At 41.9% G+C, this 13,946-nt stretch overlaps 1 protein-coding gene across 3 annotated transcripts in view; it reads left to right on the top strand.

Annotated features, from left to right (window-relative positions):
* SGPP1 (sphingosine-1-phosphate phosphatase 1) overlaps positions 1-12,152 on the top strand; it is a 30,205-nt gene extending 18,053 nt beyond the window's left edge. For all 3 annotated transcript variants that reach the window (XM_081913451.1, XM_081913450.1, XM_081913452.1), the window contains exons 3-4: positions 5,834-5,923; positions 8,251-12,152. In XM_081913451.1, coding sequence (XP_081769577.1) covers positions 5,834-5,923; positions 8,251-8,802 — 642 coding nt within the window. In that variant the 3' untranslated portion in view covers positions 8,803-12,152. The remainder of the gene's footprint in view (positions 1-5,833; positions 5,924-8,250) is intronic.
* The last annotated feature ends 1,794 nt before the right edge of the window (positions 12,153-13,946 follow it).

Below are 13,946 nucleotides of genomic sequence, written 5' to 3'. Positions count from 1 at the left end.
GGAGGCCAACATTTTTAGTAAGTGTGCCAGAAATGAAATCTAAAGTAAGCAGTACAAAGTTTGGCTGCACACTACAAGTGCATATCTCAAGCCTGGAATGGTTTTGTGTCCAATCTACTGAACCAGTGAGCAGTAGCAGTACAATTTTGGGTGAGGCAGGTAGGAATGTGGAGTTGACTTTATTCCAGAGCCAAGTCCCTGCTCTTTTCAAGGAGTGGCAGGACACCTTGTGCTGCTTATGATAACCATACTACAAAGAGTCTACTACTGTTATGTCAGGAGGTTCTAGCTTCCTAGTGCCATTGTGAGGGCATTCTTGTGCAGAGAATGGGCAGGAAGGCAGTGTTGAGCCACTTCATCATACCTTCCCTGCAAATGTCTTCCCTATAAATTTTGACCTGTATTTTTACTGCAGCCTGGGACTAGAAATAGGCTCCGGTTTAGGGGGGGGGGGACAATAAGAGCAGATGATTCCTTTCCATACCAGCCAATTCTCCCTTGCAGGTGCCCTCCAGATTCACTTCACCTCAGCAGACATAGGCTAGGGAGCCTGTACAGCTGAAGTAACATCTAATTCTTTCCTTGGATATCCCTTGTTCTCCTCACGAAATTTCGGCTTCCAGGGCTCCCTGGTTTAAACAATGGCATGAAAACCACGTGAACATTGCAATACACTGTCAGAACTGCAGTTTCTTTTTCAAATTCATCTTTAGAGAAATGGCTTCTGTAGAAACTGAAGCTGTGGGGAACTGGCAAATACTGTTTATGTGATAGAGGAAATTAAATGATGAATGAAATGAAACCAAGGCTTGGAAACATGCCACACGTTCTGTGACTGCTTCCCTTTTGAGGCTTTGCAGTGCACCGTAGCAAACATTATTCAGCGTTAGAAGGGTGTTGTATGCATCCAGTCTTGTACAGTGCAGCATCTACAATATTGTGGCTAACAAAAGCATTTGTGGCTCTTTGTGGGATATAATGTAATAGAGTTTGAGGACATGCAAAATATATATTCTTTTAAAGTTTGGCTCAGGGCCCCTTGTTTTACAACACTTGATAATAGACATCAGTGAAAACTGTTCCCTAAATAGCTTGGAAGAATTTGGTATTTTTGTTCAAACTCTGTACCATAGACATCAACTTGGCAAAATAGCATGGTTGGATAAAATCATAAAGATCGGATATTATTGCAGGAAAGGTTTGATATTATTGCAGCAAAAACAAAGCACAGGACAGCAGATGTTCCAGGAGATGTCCTGTCTACAATTTACTTATATTTACTTATTTTTGAAAACCTCCTTGTTGGTCTATAGCATTTTCTGTTATCCTATTTGCAAGCTCTATGCAACACAGCAGGTCATTTCCAAGTATAGGATCAGGCTGTTGTAGTTTTTCTCCTTGCAACATGTGTAGTTAGGGTGTAAGAAAAAAAAAACTTTCCAGTAGCACCTTAAAGACCAACTAAGTTAGTTCTTGGTATGAACTTTCGTGTGCATGCACACGGAAGCTCATACCAAGAACTAACTTAGTTGGTCTTTAAGGTGCTACTGGAAGGAATTTTTTTTGTTTTGACTGGCAGACCAACACTGCTACCTATCTGTAACTAGGGTGTAAGAAGTCTAAGAAAACTTAGGGTAACATTCACAGAATCATAGAATTGTAGAATTGGAAATGACCCCAAGGGCCATCTAGTCCAGCCCCCTGCATTGCAGGAATCTCAACTAGATCACACATGACAGATGGCCATCCAACCTCTGCTTAAAAGTCTCCAAGGAAGGAGAGTCCACAACCTTCCAAGGGAGTCCATTCCACTGTCGTTCAGCTCTTACTGTCAGAAAGTTCTTCCTGATGTTCAGTCGGAATCTCCTTTCTTGTAACTTGAATCCATTGCCCTTTTCTATATGAAAACCTTTCAGGTTCAGTCTCTGCTAGCTCTGGTTCCTGTGCTTTTCATTAGCCATTGTTTACAGTTCAGTACTGCATGGGCAGTGTCTGTCTCCCCCACTCAAGTGAGATAAGGTGGTTATAATTTCATTAGCGTAGTGGATAGTGTGCCTTAGTCTTCTGATAATCCGGCTTCAGAAAATCTTGTTAACAGGCAATAGGAAAACAGATAAGGTAGGCAAGAAGAATAAATGTTTACAGGACTTTGTCTTATTGTTCCCTTGGCTATTTTTTTTCCTGGAATGCAATCTTTGTTTAAAGAAGCAAATATTTAAAAAAAACAGTTTGCTGATATATAATGCATATGGGGAAGAGGTTAGTGTTAACTGCTGTAATAAAGCTCATGATAAAAACTTTATAGGTCCAATTTAGACATAATCCTTCTTAATTAACAAGCCATAGTTTTGTGATTGGGGGAGCTCTGTGGATTTGACTTTTATCTCAGGTTTGTGCATTTCTGCTCCCCTCTTCTTGCAGTAAAGGTAAAAGGTAAAGGTACCCCTGCCCGTACGGGCCAGTCTTGACAGACTCTGGGGTTGTGCGCCCATCTCACTCAAGAGGCCAGGGGCCAGCGCTGTCCGGAGACACTTCCGGGTCACGTGGCCAGTGTGACAAAGCTGCATCTGGCGAGCCAGAGCCGCACACGGAAACGCCGTTTACCTTCCCACTGGTAAGCGGTCCCTATTTATCTACTTGCACCCGGAGGTGCTTTCGAACTGCTAGGTTGGCAGGCGCTGGGACCGAGCAGCGGGAGCGCACCCCGCCGCAGGGATTCGAACCGCCGACCTTTTGATCGGCAAGTCCTAGGCGCTGAGGCTTTAACCACAGCGCCACCTGCGTCCCTGGGAAGGTTGGTGAAACACCACCTTCTTGCAGTAGCATTTACTAATGTGCTGTGGTGTTACCCTGTTGTAAACAGCTGCTAAACTTACTATTAAATTAGCTTTTAATCCTGGTTTTAACCTCTTGCAAACATAAAAGTACGGCATAGTTCATCTTGATCAAGAATGGGAAGGTAGAATATGGGGCAAGGTAGATGGAAATCAGTGATTTGAGTTTTAAATTGGTTCTGTTATTTAAAGGGATTTTTAAAATTAAAAATTGTAAATGCTAAACATATCCTAATGATAATTAATATTAAATGTGGATCTAAGCGTGTTAGCCCTACTGTGTACCTCCAAAGTGGTTGACCAGAGACATTGGGCAGGTTCACACAACACTCTAAACCAAACCTTGGTTTACAGTGAGTACACAAGTGAACATGGGAAGGAGCTTCCAGGTGCAGGTGCTTTGCTACTCCCTGGAATGAGGTTTGACTTGGCATGTGGTCCTAGTTGGGACTCACGATGACTCTCTTCTCACTAATCATGAGCCCTGGGCAAGAACAAGCAATCCACTAGGTGCATTGGTATGAGAGGGCTGGGATCAGTGGATTCCCCCCCCCCAAATGAAGGGTAAAGGGTTTTGTAGAAAATCTCCTCTTAGGTGACCTGGGAAGGTTGGTGAAACACAGCACCCTTTGCACTGCAGCAGATTTCCAAACCACAGCTTGCAGTATGTAAGCTGAGTCACGTACTGCTGCTATTTGGACTTTACCCAAAGACAGAGGTAGTAATTGAAACTGTTGCCAAGTAACACTTAATTTGTTTCATATATTTTGCCCACCACCTGATTTCTGGATAGTAAATTTGAAAAATGTATACACGCTACTTGTTTTCATTTCGAAATAGCCAGTTACAGTACTGCTGTCCTAAAAGCCATTTCTCACTGAGTTCTGTATTGAACAGAGAAGCAAGTGTGCGTTTGTTTTACCTCCAATTAACATCTGCAAAGCTGTGTGTAAAGGAAAGAGCATTTTCTCCTTAGCTGGTGTCTTATAGAGAAGACATGCCCACCATAAATTCGTTACAGGTGTGCTGATTGGGGGCCAGTAATGGATGGCAAGCCCAATTTGCCTGCTTAATGGGTAAAAGGGCTCTGGATTATGCCAATAACATAAATACTTGAGGCAAGTTGGAGCTCTCTTTTTGTGCTTACTTTGCAGTGAGCAATGCTGAAAAGTTTTATTAATTTTATTTCTGCTGAGTGTATATTCACAGCAGTTTCCAAAATTTCATTCATACTGGGCATATTACTTATCTTGTCAAAAAATGTATACTATTTAGTTGTTTTTGGCAATGTTAAATATTCTTGAAAAGAGTGACTCTAAACAGATGCTAAATCTAAATGAGTATCTTGCACTCATTTTTTGTGGAAGATTGATGCAAACAATTCCAAAAGATTCAAGGAGGTGTCTATAGTATAGAGTATGTAATTAAAATCACTCTTGCTGCTCGTGGTGATGCAACTTTGGGCTATGGCTACACCATTCATTTTTATAGAAATGCATCCCTCCTGCAAACTGTTGCTAGTATAATCTAATAGATGCCATGGGAGTAATGTTGAAGTTCATAGTAAAACTGGATTCTTATCAGTACTAACTTGTAAATAATTTGCTATGCTGTGCTATTGAATTTTATTACATATGTGATAAAAGTAAAAATAAAAAAGTTGATTAACGTGTTTGACCTCTCCCTAATCTTTTATATTACCTTTAATTTTGATTGCTTTATGCTTTCGTGAGTAGGATAAACACAAACCAACACTATGTTCTGTTCACCCGTTACCATCTGTAAATAATTTCTGCTTGAAAGGTCACAGGAAATCTCAAAGAAGGATTCGTTATGTTCCTTTCCTTAAGACATAGCTTTGCCAATTTAGCTGAAAGAATACAATTTGTTATCCACAACCGTTTTATTCTCTGCCAGGAGTAGCAAAAACATGTGCACTTAGATATTTTGTTGTGGATATTATAGGAAGCAGGTGAAAATTCTTACTTTACTTCTGCTTGTATTTTTTTTAAAAATGACTTACTTTTGTATCCTAGGGTTATGTTTTATTCATGCACCTGCACTGATAAGCAAGTCAAAGCTTCATGCTGTGTTAGGGGATTTGGACTTTGATTGTTTTCCACATCAGAACCAGACATTGCTTCATAATCTAGCCCAGTGGAAATAAAATGCTGCTATTAGAAATGCAGCCCTTTTTTCTTGAGATGCCCAAATCATGTAACTTTACCTTTCCAGGACCTACTGTATTTTTCGCTCTATAAGACACACCAGACCATAAGATACACCTAGTTTTTGGAGGAGGAAAACAAGAAAAAAAATATTCTGAATCCCGGAAGCCAGAACAACAAGAGGGATCGCTGCGCAGTGAAAGCTTGCTGTTCTGGTTTCTGGGATAGCTGGACAGCCTGCATTCGCTCCATAAGACGCACAAACATTCCCCCCCCCCTTTTTAGGAGGGAAAAAGTGAGTCTTACAGAGCAAAAAATACGGTAATTTGGCTGGTGCCCTCACTTAGCTTTTAGGTATCCGAGGAAGTCTGTCCTGCTTTTTCATGCTGCAGTTCCTTTTAAATAAATGTGGCCCTTTTCAAAGTGCCATTTGCCATTTACACAATGACTGGAATTTCTAGCTGATAATATGTGTGGTATTCTTGTATCTTACTGTTCTTAATGTAATTTGCATTGAAGCTATTCCTTCGGTAAGCAGGCTTTACATATTTTAAATAAATGTTCCATCAAAATGACTTTATGATAACGGTCTTTTAAATACCTAATTGTATTTTTATGGATATGTATGTGGATATGTTTTTAGTTTATTGCTGGTTTTAATTTTCTGAATTTTTATAATGGATTTAACTAATAATGTTATTGTTTTGTTCTTTTTTGTAAACTGCTTTAAGGCTTTTTTGTTTTGTTTTTTACAATCAAGCAATATATTTTATGAAATTACGCAAGTAAATAAATAACACTCCAATGTCATCTCCCTTTTCCTCTCCTCAGTATCCTTTGGCATATGGGCTGGTTCTTGCCATCTGCTGGTGTTCTCTGGTTTGTTTTAGCCGAATATATATGGGGATGCATTCAATTCTGGTAAGATAAAGTTATGTCATTCATTCATACACACACACACTTTAATGCAAGTGGTGTTTTAGGTTTTATTCTTCTGATGTGTTATTTTTAGAATGTATACACTTCCTTACTTCCTTTCATTTCAGTCAGAGTGCACATACTTTGAGCTGGGATGTGGGCCTCATTTGCAGTTCCAAGTGATCAAATTTGACTTCTGTTTCTTGGAAGACCTAATTAAATTTCCAAGTACCATTAAAATAATATTATAGAAACGAAGCATGTAAAATGTCCTGCTTAAAACAGGGATCAGCCACTGAAGGAACTTGAATAGGTCTGACTCCTGAAAGGATGCAAAGAGCCCGGTATATAATGGGGGCAAGGGCCTTCAGATTTGCCAGCAGTGCAAATCCCTTGACCTGGCTATTCCCGCTTGCTTAGAGTGTTGCTCCAGCAACACTAGCAGTTGACATGGGCTTTAGTCAGTGAGCATGTTGAGACATAATGCTAAATCATGAATGGAGGTTATGTGAATGAGCTTGCCCAAGTCTCGGGCTCATGTACAGTACTCCCTTCTTCTTTACTTGCATCTGCAGCAGGAAATAAACATGTGCATTTTTCAGCCATCTTTCTGAAGAGCCAAAAAAGGCTGTATGGGGGGGCGGGCGGGCGTGTTGAGTGGAAGCACCATGTTTTAGACAACACACTTTTAAAGTGCAACTTCTTCTGGCACAGCAAAACAATCCCTTTTAAGTTAGGCCAGGCTACTTCTGTTGCAGATCTTAGATAAAAAGAGGAAAGATTCCCAAACCGCGAACGTTTTTTCAGCTTGCGTGTCTGTGTATGAGCAGCACATCTTGTCCATACATCTCCTTCCTCTCTTTGATCTGCCATCCACACAGTCTGAGTACTTGGCAGCTGTTCTCTAGGGTTCTGCATTTCTTCTGCCACTTCCCTTTTCTCCATTTGATATCTGGGGCTCTTGCTGATTTCCTTCCATAAACAAATAAAACCCACCCACACTTGGTGCAACTCCTTGAACAGAATTGAGCAAAAATTTGTACTCCGATAATGTAAGCATGAGGGACGTGGGTGGTGCTGTGGGTTAAACCACAGAGACTAGGACTTGCCAATCAGAAGGTCGGCGGTTCGAATCCCCGCAACGGGGTGAGCTCCTGTTGCTCGGTCCCTGCTCCTGCCAACCTAGCAGTTCGAAAGCATGTCAAAGTGCAAGTAGATAAATAGGTACCACTCTGGCAGGAAGGTAAACGGCGTTTCCATGTGCTGCTCTGGTTTGCCAGAAGCGGCTTAGTCACACTGGCCACATGACCTGGAAGCTGTATGCCTGCTCCCTCAGCCAATAAAGTGAGATGAGCGCCACAACCCCAGAATCGGTCACGACTGGACCTAATGGTCAGGGGTCCCTTTACCTTTGATGTAAGCATGAGCAAATTTAGTTTATCTAAAAACCTAATAAACTAGATTTGGGATTCTGCATTCTAACTAGAGAATCCTCCTCCTCCTTCGTGGGGACCCTTTTTCAGCATAAGGGCAACCTTTCAAGCACCAGAGACAAAAGTGAGTAGAGCAACTAATGTTAATTTCATCTCTGTACAGTAGGCTGGCTTGCACCCTAACTCACATAGAATTATAGAATTGCAGAGTTGAAAGGAGTCATCTATTCCAACCCCCTGCAATGTAGGGATCTTTTGCCCAACGTGGTCCTCGAACCCACAACCTTGAGATTAAGAGTCTCATACTCTACCAACATTAGCTATCCGAGCTGCTTACCCCTCCCTGTCTTTTCATCCAGACACACGAGAGGCATTATCAAAGTACAAGGATTCATTCCAGCCAGGCAAAAATACTGGAAGCAAGGCCGGGGAGGCGTGTGACCTGGGGGAGAATTCAGAGGACTAAGTAGAGAGGACTGGAGGGCCACATTTGGCTCCTGGGCTAGAGGTTGCCACTCCTAATTTGCATAGGCAATACCTTTTCAGAGACATGAAAATGCTGTTGTCCACCTGTTGCACAGGGACAACAACTGCCATGCTGGCCAGTCTCCTCTGTTTCTGTATCTGGATGTATCTGCTAGCACCGAAAGCTTTCCCTCCAGAAAAGCAGCCAGCAGTTCTGTGCTAGAGGTGCATTTAGGGTGAACAGCATCACTGCAACCTTGGGTGGTGATTGTGGCATTGCTGAAGCGTTGCCCCCTTCTTTCTTGTACCCATGTTGCTTTGCTGTACTAAGACATTCTGGGGGGAGGGAAGTTTGAAAACACCTGTCCTATGAAACCACCATATTGTTAAAATAGTATTAATCTGTTCTCTCCCCCCCCCCCTTTATAACAGGATGTTATCGCTGGATTCTTTTACGCTCTTCTCATCTTAGCTGTCTTCCTTCCACTTGTGGACTTAGTTGACAGCTTCAACTTAACCTGCACGTACGCGCCCCTAATTATCATCAGTCTCCATCTTGCCTTGGGGATTTTCTCCTTCACTCTTGACACTTGGAGCACCTCGCGAGGAGACACTGCTCAGATCCTAGGCTGCGGTGCCGGCGTTGCGTGCGGCTCTCATGTTATCTACATGCTGAACATGACCCCGGATCCTTCGCCAGAGATGCTTCCCTTACTGCCTCCCTCCCTCACCGTGACTCTCTTTGGAAAAGTCATGTTGCGGTTGCTGATTGGAGTGGTGATTCTGTTGCTCACAAAGTGGGGCATGAAGAAGGTCACCATCCCACTGGCCTGTAAAATCTTCCGCATCCCTTGTGACGATATTCGGCAGGCGCGGCAACGCATGGAGGTGGAGCTGCCTTATCGCTACTGCACCTATGGAATGGTGGGGTTTGCGCTGACTTTCTTGATTCCCTGCCTGTTTCAGGTAATGGGTCTGTCCTGATGCTGGTGTTTGTCCTTGGCATGGGAAGGGAGGCGAACAGCGGACATTATGAGAGAAGGTTCACCGTTTGAGAAACACAGAGATGCGCTGCCTCTGCTGAAATAGTACGGGGCAAGCAAAGAGAGCTCCAGTCTTCAATCATAGAGTTAAGAGACCTAGAAGCTTCAGGTCCCTGAGAAATGCCATGTCTAGTCTTACTGTTGTAACAAAATGTAAACTCTGTTTGTATGTGTATGCATATATACTGTCGATGCCTCAAACTTATAAACGTACCTCTCTCTTTATTTGGACATGTATAAAACTGGTTATGTTTCTAGTTGATCCAAAAGTTTGATTTGTGGTCAGTTCAAGCCATTTCATACTAAGTTATTTGTTTCTTCGGACCACAAACTGCTCTGGTGGAAAAGCTTGTTACCTCAGCGCTTCCAAATGTTTTGCGTAGGAAGGAGGCTGTTCTAATGGACCAAAATTTTAATGAGAGAACCTGGTATTTAAGAATCTTTTCCATATTCTAAAGCATCGTTAATTTGTCAATACAAACCAGTTACATTTAGGTACTGTAGCCTTTTTTCTTTTTTTCTTTTTTGCTTGATAATTGTGCCTTTCTGTTGCTAAATTAAAAAGCACCATATACTGTGATGTATATATAAAAAGCCCACAACTATTTTAAATTTTTACTGAATTAGGCAGATATTTTAAAATGTAACTAGCCACATAACTAATGAAAATAAAGATTTATCTTCTGTATTAAAAGTTTGAAAACCAATTGAGCTGAAATTTACATTGGTGTTCGCTAGCTGTGAACCTGATGCTTACTTCCTTTTTATAGGTATTTTCAAAGTGCCGTGTATGCTGTTGGAAGAACATATATTTTTCTGCTGTCTTAATTTATAATATAGTTATGCTATATCCAAAAGAGAGAGAGAGAGCTGAAAATTACAAATTCGAACCATGTGTATGTTAGCGCCAAACAATTAATTCCACATCATTTTCTTCAGACTCATTTCAGATTGATCAGTCTTCTTAATGCTGGCTTTGGAAGAAACCTGTCCAAAACTTGCATATTATCGGTTAACTCTTGTTTTCCAAAAGTATTAGATAGCTGCAATACAGTGTCAAGAGTGATCACTTAAATGTGGCTGACTCTTCTGTGGAAGTGGATGCTTCATTATGGACGTTCTGTCTAAAGTTGCGTTGCCCAATAGAGTTGGCACGCCGAGTAGAACTATGGCAGGCTATTCTTCTGGCAACTTATTGGCAGCAAGGCCTTCTGATTTGGCTTGCTCTCTCAAGGTTCTCTGGAGACAAGCCTGATACACGATGCTTGGAGCTGCACGGAGGAAGACTGGGGAGAAGAGCGTGTTTGCTGTCTCACAGACTAAGGTGGATTTGCGTGAGCTAATAACTCATGAACACTGAAGCACTTTTAACTTGTTTATAGTGTGTACATTTAATATATGGGGGAAGAAGTGTGATGACAGCAAGCCCAGCCTCAACCTATCTGTGCAGTTCTTATGCACGTACAAACTATGCATTAATAAAATTACAGTAGCAGACCTCGACAACAATGCACTTATCGCTTGGTGACATCATCCTTTTGCTGTTCATAAAAGAAGTCGGAGCACTGAATTATTTTCCTGTGACATTAATTTCATTTTGGCGCTGTGATTTTTTAAAAAATAAAACTTGGCTTACGCAGTCCACACCTGTTAAACAACAATAGGTCATTTCCATCTTGACTACAATATGTGTTCTAACTTCCAGTTAACACAAAAAATTGCAGGTAGCTGTGTTGGTCCATTAGAAAACACCATCATACAGTAATACTTTTGTTTGGGACCAGGCCAAAATGTTTCACAATATTGTGAGCAAGGTTTTGTGCTCTCCAAAAACTCTTTCTCAGTCTGGATGTTACACAAATCCAGGGTGGGAGAAAAAGTTGGGCATGAGATTGCCTAAAGACTGCAGCTTATAACATTCTTAAGATGGAACACGGGCTGAGATATGTAGCAGACATGATTTAGCCTCACTGGGTGGCAGATGGATTGCAGGAATTCTCCAGGCTCCTGGGACATGGAAGCAATCGTGGCAATTCCCCACTTCAGAAAATCGATAACTCTGTTCTGAACCTTAATTTCAGACAAAGCATAGATGTTTTGCAGTCTTCCTGCAATGTCTATACAGAACCTTTAGCTTGAGAGAAGGAAAGCATTAACTGTCTTTTGCTCTGATTCCTTTGCAGACGAGAATTTGAAACAGGATCCTTTATTATGAATGCAAATTCTGTTTTATGAAAGACACTGTCTTTCTCTATCGTAGCTGCTGTAATTACTGGATTGTAGTCTGATATGCCTATTTGGAGATTGCTCCAAATGTACGTTATGATGAGGACCTGTTACAAATGGCCAAAATACTGATCTGGATTCAAAGAAGTTATTCAACTAGTTTCATGAGCCTGAGAAGTTATAATTTGAGGGATGATCCATCAGCCGTTTGACGTGAATTGGGGCCAGATGCTCAGTGCCCAAATTTCCATAGGACTAATGCAAGCTCTTTGCGTGAACCTAAGCAGCTCTTTGAATCCTGACCACTGATAGTTTGTAAACCACTAATTTATCATTTTAAATCGCTGCTGTTGGGAAATATTCACTGGTACTGCTGCACTTTTAAAATCATTTGCTGCATTCCTATCCACACAATGGGACTTCTGAGTAAATCTGCATAGAATTGCACACTTCATATAGTTATTTGCTGAATGTGCGTTGGAAGAAAACATTCAGTACCGTAATTGTACAATTCTCTACTTCACTTGACAGTTCCCAGCAATCAGCTGAGCAACAGATAAGCATTTGCTTGCATCCTTGAATACTGCATTTAATCTTAAATGAAAGCACATCAGTGAGGGAAAATAATGTTTATAAACATCTTTTTTTGTTACAGTCGCATTGACTTTTCTCCAATAAATAATGTTAATGTAAGTACAGTAGTTGAAAGGGCTAAACAGGGAAGGACTGTTGCAAGCAAAATGCTTGCATCGGGGGGATTAATTTTTCATGCTGTTTTAACAATTTAATGCAGAAAGAAATGGTTTTGCAGAAAGAGCTCATTTAATTGTGCATATACTAGTGTGCAAATCATGTTCTCCAAAGTTTAAAAAGCATGCACTGTAGTATATTCTACTGTTACTCTGTATATTTTTTTACACTGCCTGTAGTTCTCTTGAAATGAAATATCGCGTCCAAATTTTAAATTTAGTCTGTATTATTATTCTGTTTAAGTTGGACTTGAAAGCACTAAACACAGATCACAAATCCATCTATATGATTTCAAAATAAAATGAAGTTCCAGAATCTGTTTTTTTTTAACTGCCTGGCTGTGTCCCAGTTTCAGTGGAGAGTGTAACAGAAAGGCACTCAGCTAAGCTTTCTAATGAAAAAATATCATGTGATCTGCAACCCAGTTCTGTGGTTATTACTATTCCCCCCCCTCCCCAAAGTTTCATTTATAAAATTCCCTTTGAAAGCTTCTGTTGAATAATACATAAATGAATAAGGTTAATTGCTTATATAATAAATATCGGCAGTATTAAAACATATAACAACAACATTCAGCTTTAAAAAGTGACAGGACAGTTCACACATGCTACTTTGTCTGCTTAAAACATCAAGAGTATGTGGCAGCCAAGCTTCCTGGAGAGATTTTCTTTCCCAACCTGTTGCGCCTCAGAAGATGAGGGCGCCTGGATGAGAACCTTGAATTAAGACTGATCTCTGAAGCTGCATGGGCTTTTAAAGGTCCAAACGGCACTCTGATTAAGCCTGGCAATGAATGGGGAGCCCGGGAAGGCACTTCAAAACAAGTGTTATCTGGTCATCACCCGGCTTCCATTATGACTTGCACAAGCGGTCGCCTCAGGGCCAAGCTACTCGTGTGGGGGAATGAGCTGGCCACCTCAGGCTATTGATTTTGGGTATCATTGACAGGTCAGCAAGTGGTTTGCTAAGTGTTGTGTTTTTATGGACTGGGAGCAGTTCCTGTTGGGTTTTCTGCCTTGGGTGCCAGAAGGCCTCAGATTCTTACTATCTGTACCTTGACGTGGTAAGGAGAAAGTGGGGTTTTTGGATGCTCTGCTGAAGGCAGCAAAACACCATTTTACTCTTAATACCCCTCCTCCCCGCCCCAAGATGATAGTCCTATGTTGACCTAAAAGACATTATTACCTCTGGTTTGTTTGCTAGCCAAACAAAATCCCAATAAACCTGTAGGATAGAATGAAATAAAACTGCATTTTACTGTGCTTTGGTGGGGGGCGGGGCGGGGGAGGAATTGATGTAAACTCAGGGAACGTGTCCTGTCCTATAAAGAGATGATCACAGTCCAAAACGTTTTTGCACATGAGGTAGACGATGCTGATCGTGTTCTCCTCCGTTGTAAAATAATTTGAAAGAAACCAAAATGTGTGCATAATTGACTCGGGCAGTCTCCCTGCCTGAGTTGACAGATCTGGTCTCAGAGGCAGTGCTGAGGACTCCCAGACTGCTGGTTCTGGAGGACTTCAACATTCATATCTGAAAGTGGGAGATATTGACATCAGCCGCTTGTCATGATCAGATTACTCCCTGTTCAGATTTAGGTGCTCAGCACCTTTTCCCCTCCGCAGAGGCAGGAGAACTGCTGGGATGGTCTGCCCTCGGAGTCTGATGGATCAAGTGGGTTTCCAGATGGCTCTGGGGGATTTTCCAGCTGATGTGACTGGCACTCCTGTCAAAGCCCTGGCTGACCTCTGGAACATCCAAATGGCTCAGTCTGTTGACATGATCACCCCTGAATGCCCTCTCCCACTTCGTGGAGCCCTTTTGGTCCCCTGGTATACTCCAGAGCTTAGCGAGGAAACAGGCTGGGAGACGGTTGAGGTGTGTGCAGAGGAGAACTGGTCAAATGCCATTGACCACTTGCACTCTGGACCCTTGCCCTTCTTGGCTGATAAAAACTAGCAGGGAGGAGACAGCTGGCTGGACCAGGGAGGTGATTAATGCCTCCTTGAGAGAGGGGATGGTCTCTGCCGCCTTGAAGGAGGCAGTGGTAAGGCCACTTCTCAAGGAACCCTCCCTGGATTCCCCAAATCTAAGCAACTTCTGGCCAGT

This window comes from Podarcis melisellensis, assembly GCF_964234715.1.
Source record: "Podarcis melisellensis genome assembly, chromosome: 1".
Classification (NCBI taxonomy): Eukaryota; Metazoa; Chordata; class Lepidosauria; order Squamata; family Lacertidae; genus Podarcis; species Podarcis melisellensis.
Note: the sequence above shows the minus strand (reverse complement) of the source record. Positions and strands in the feature narration are given on the sequence as shown.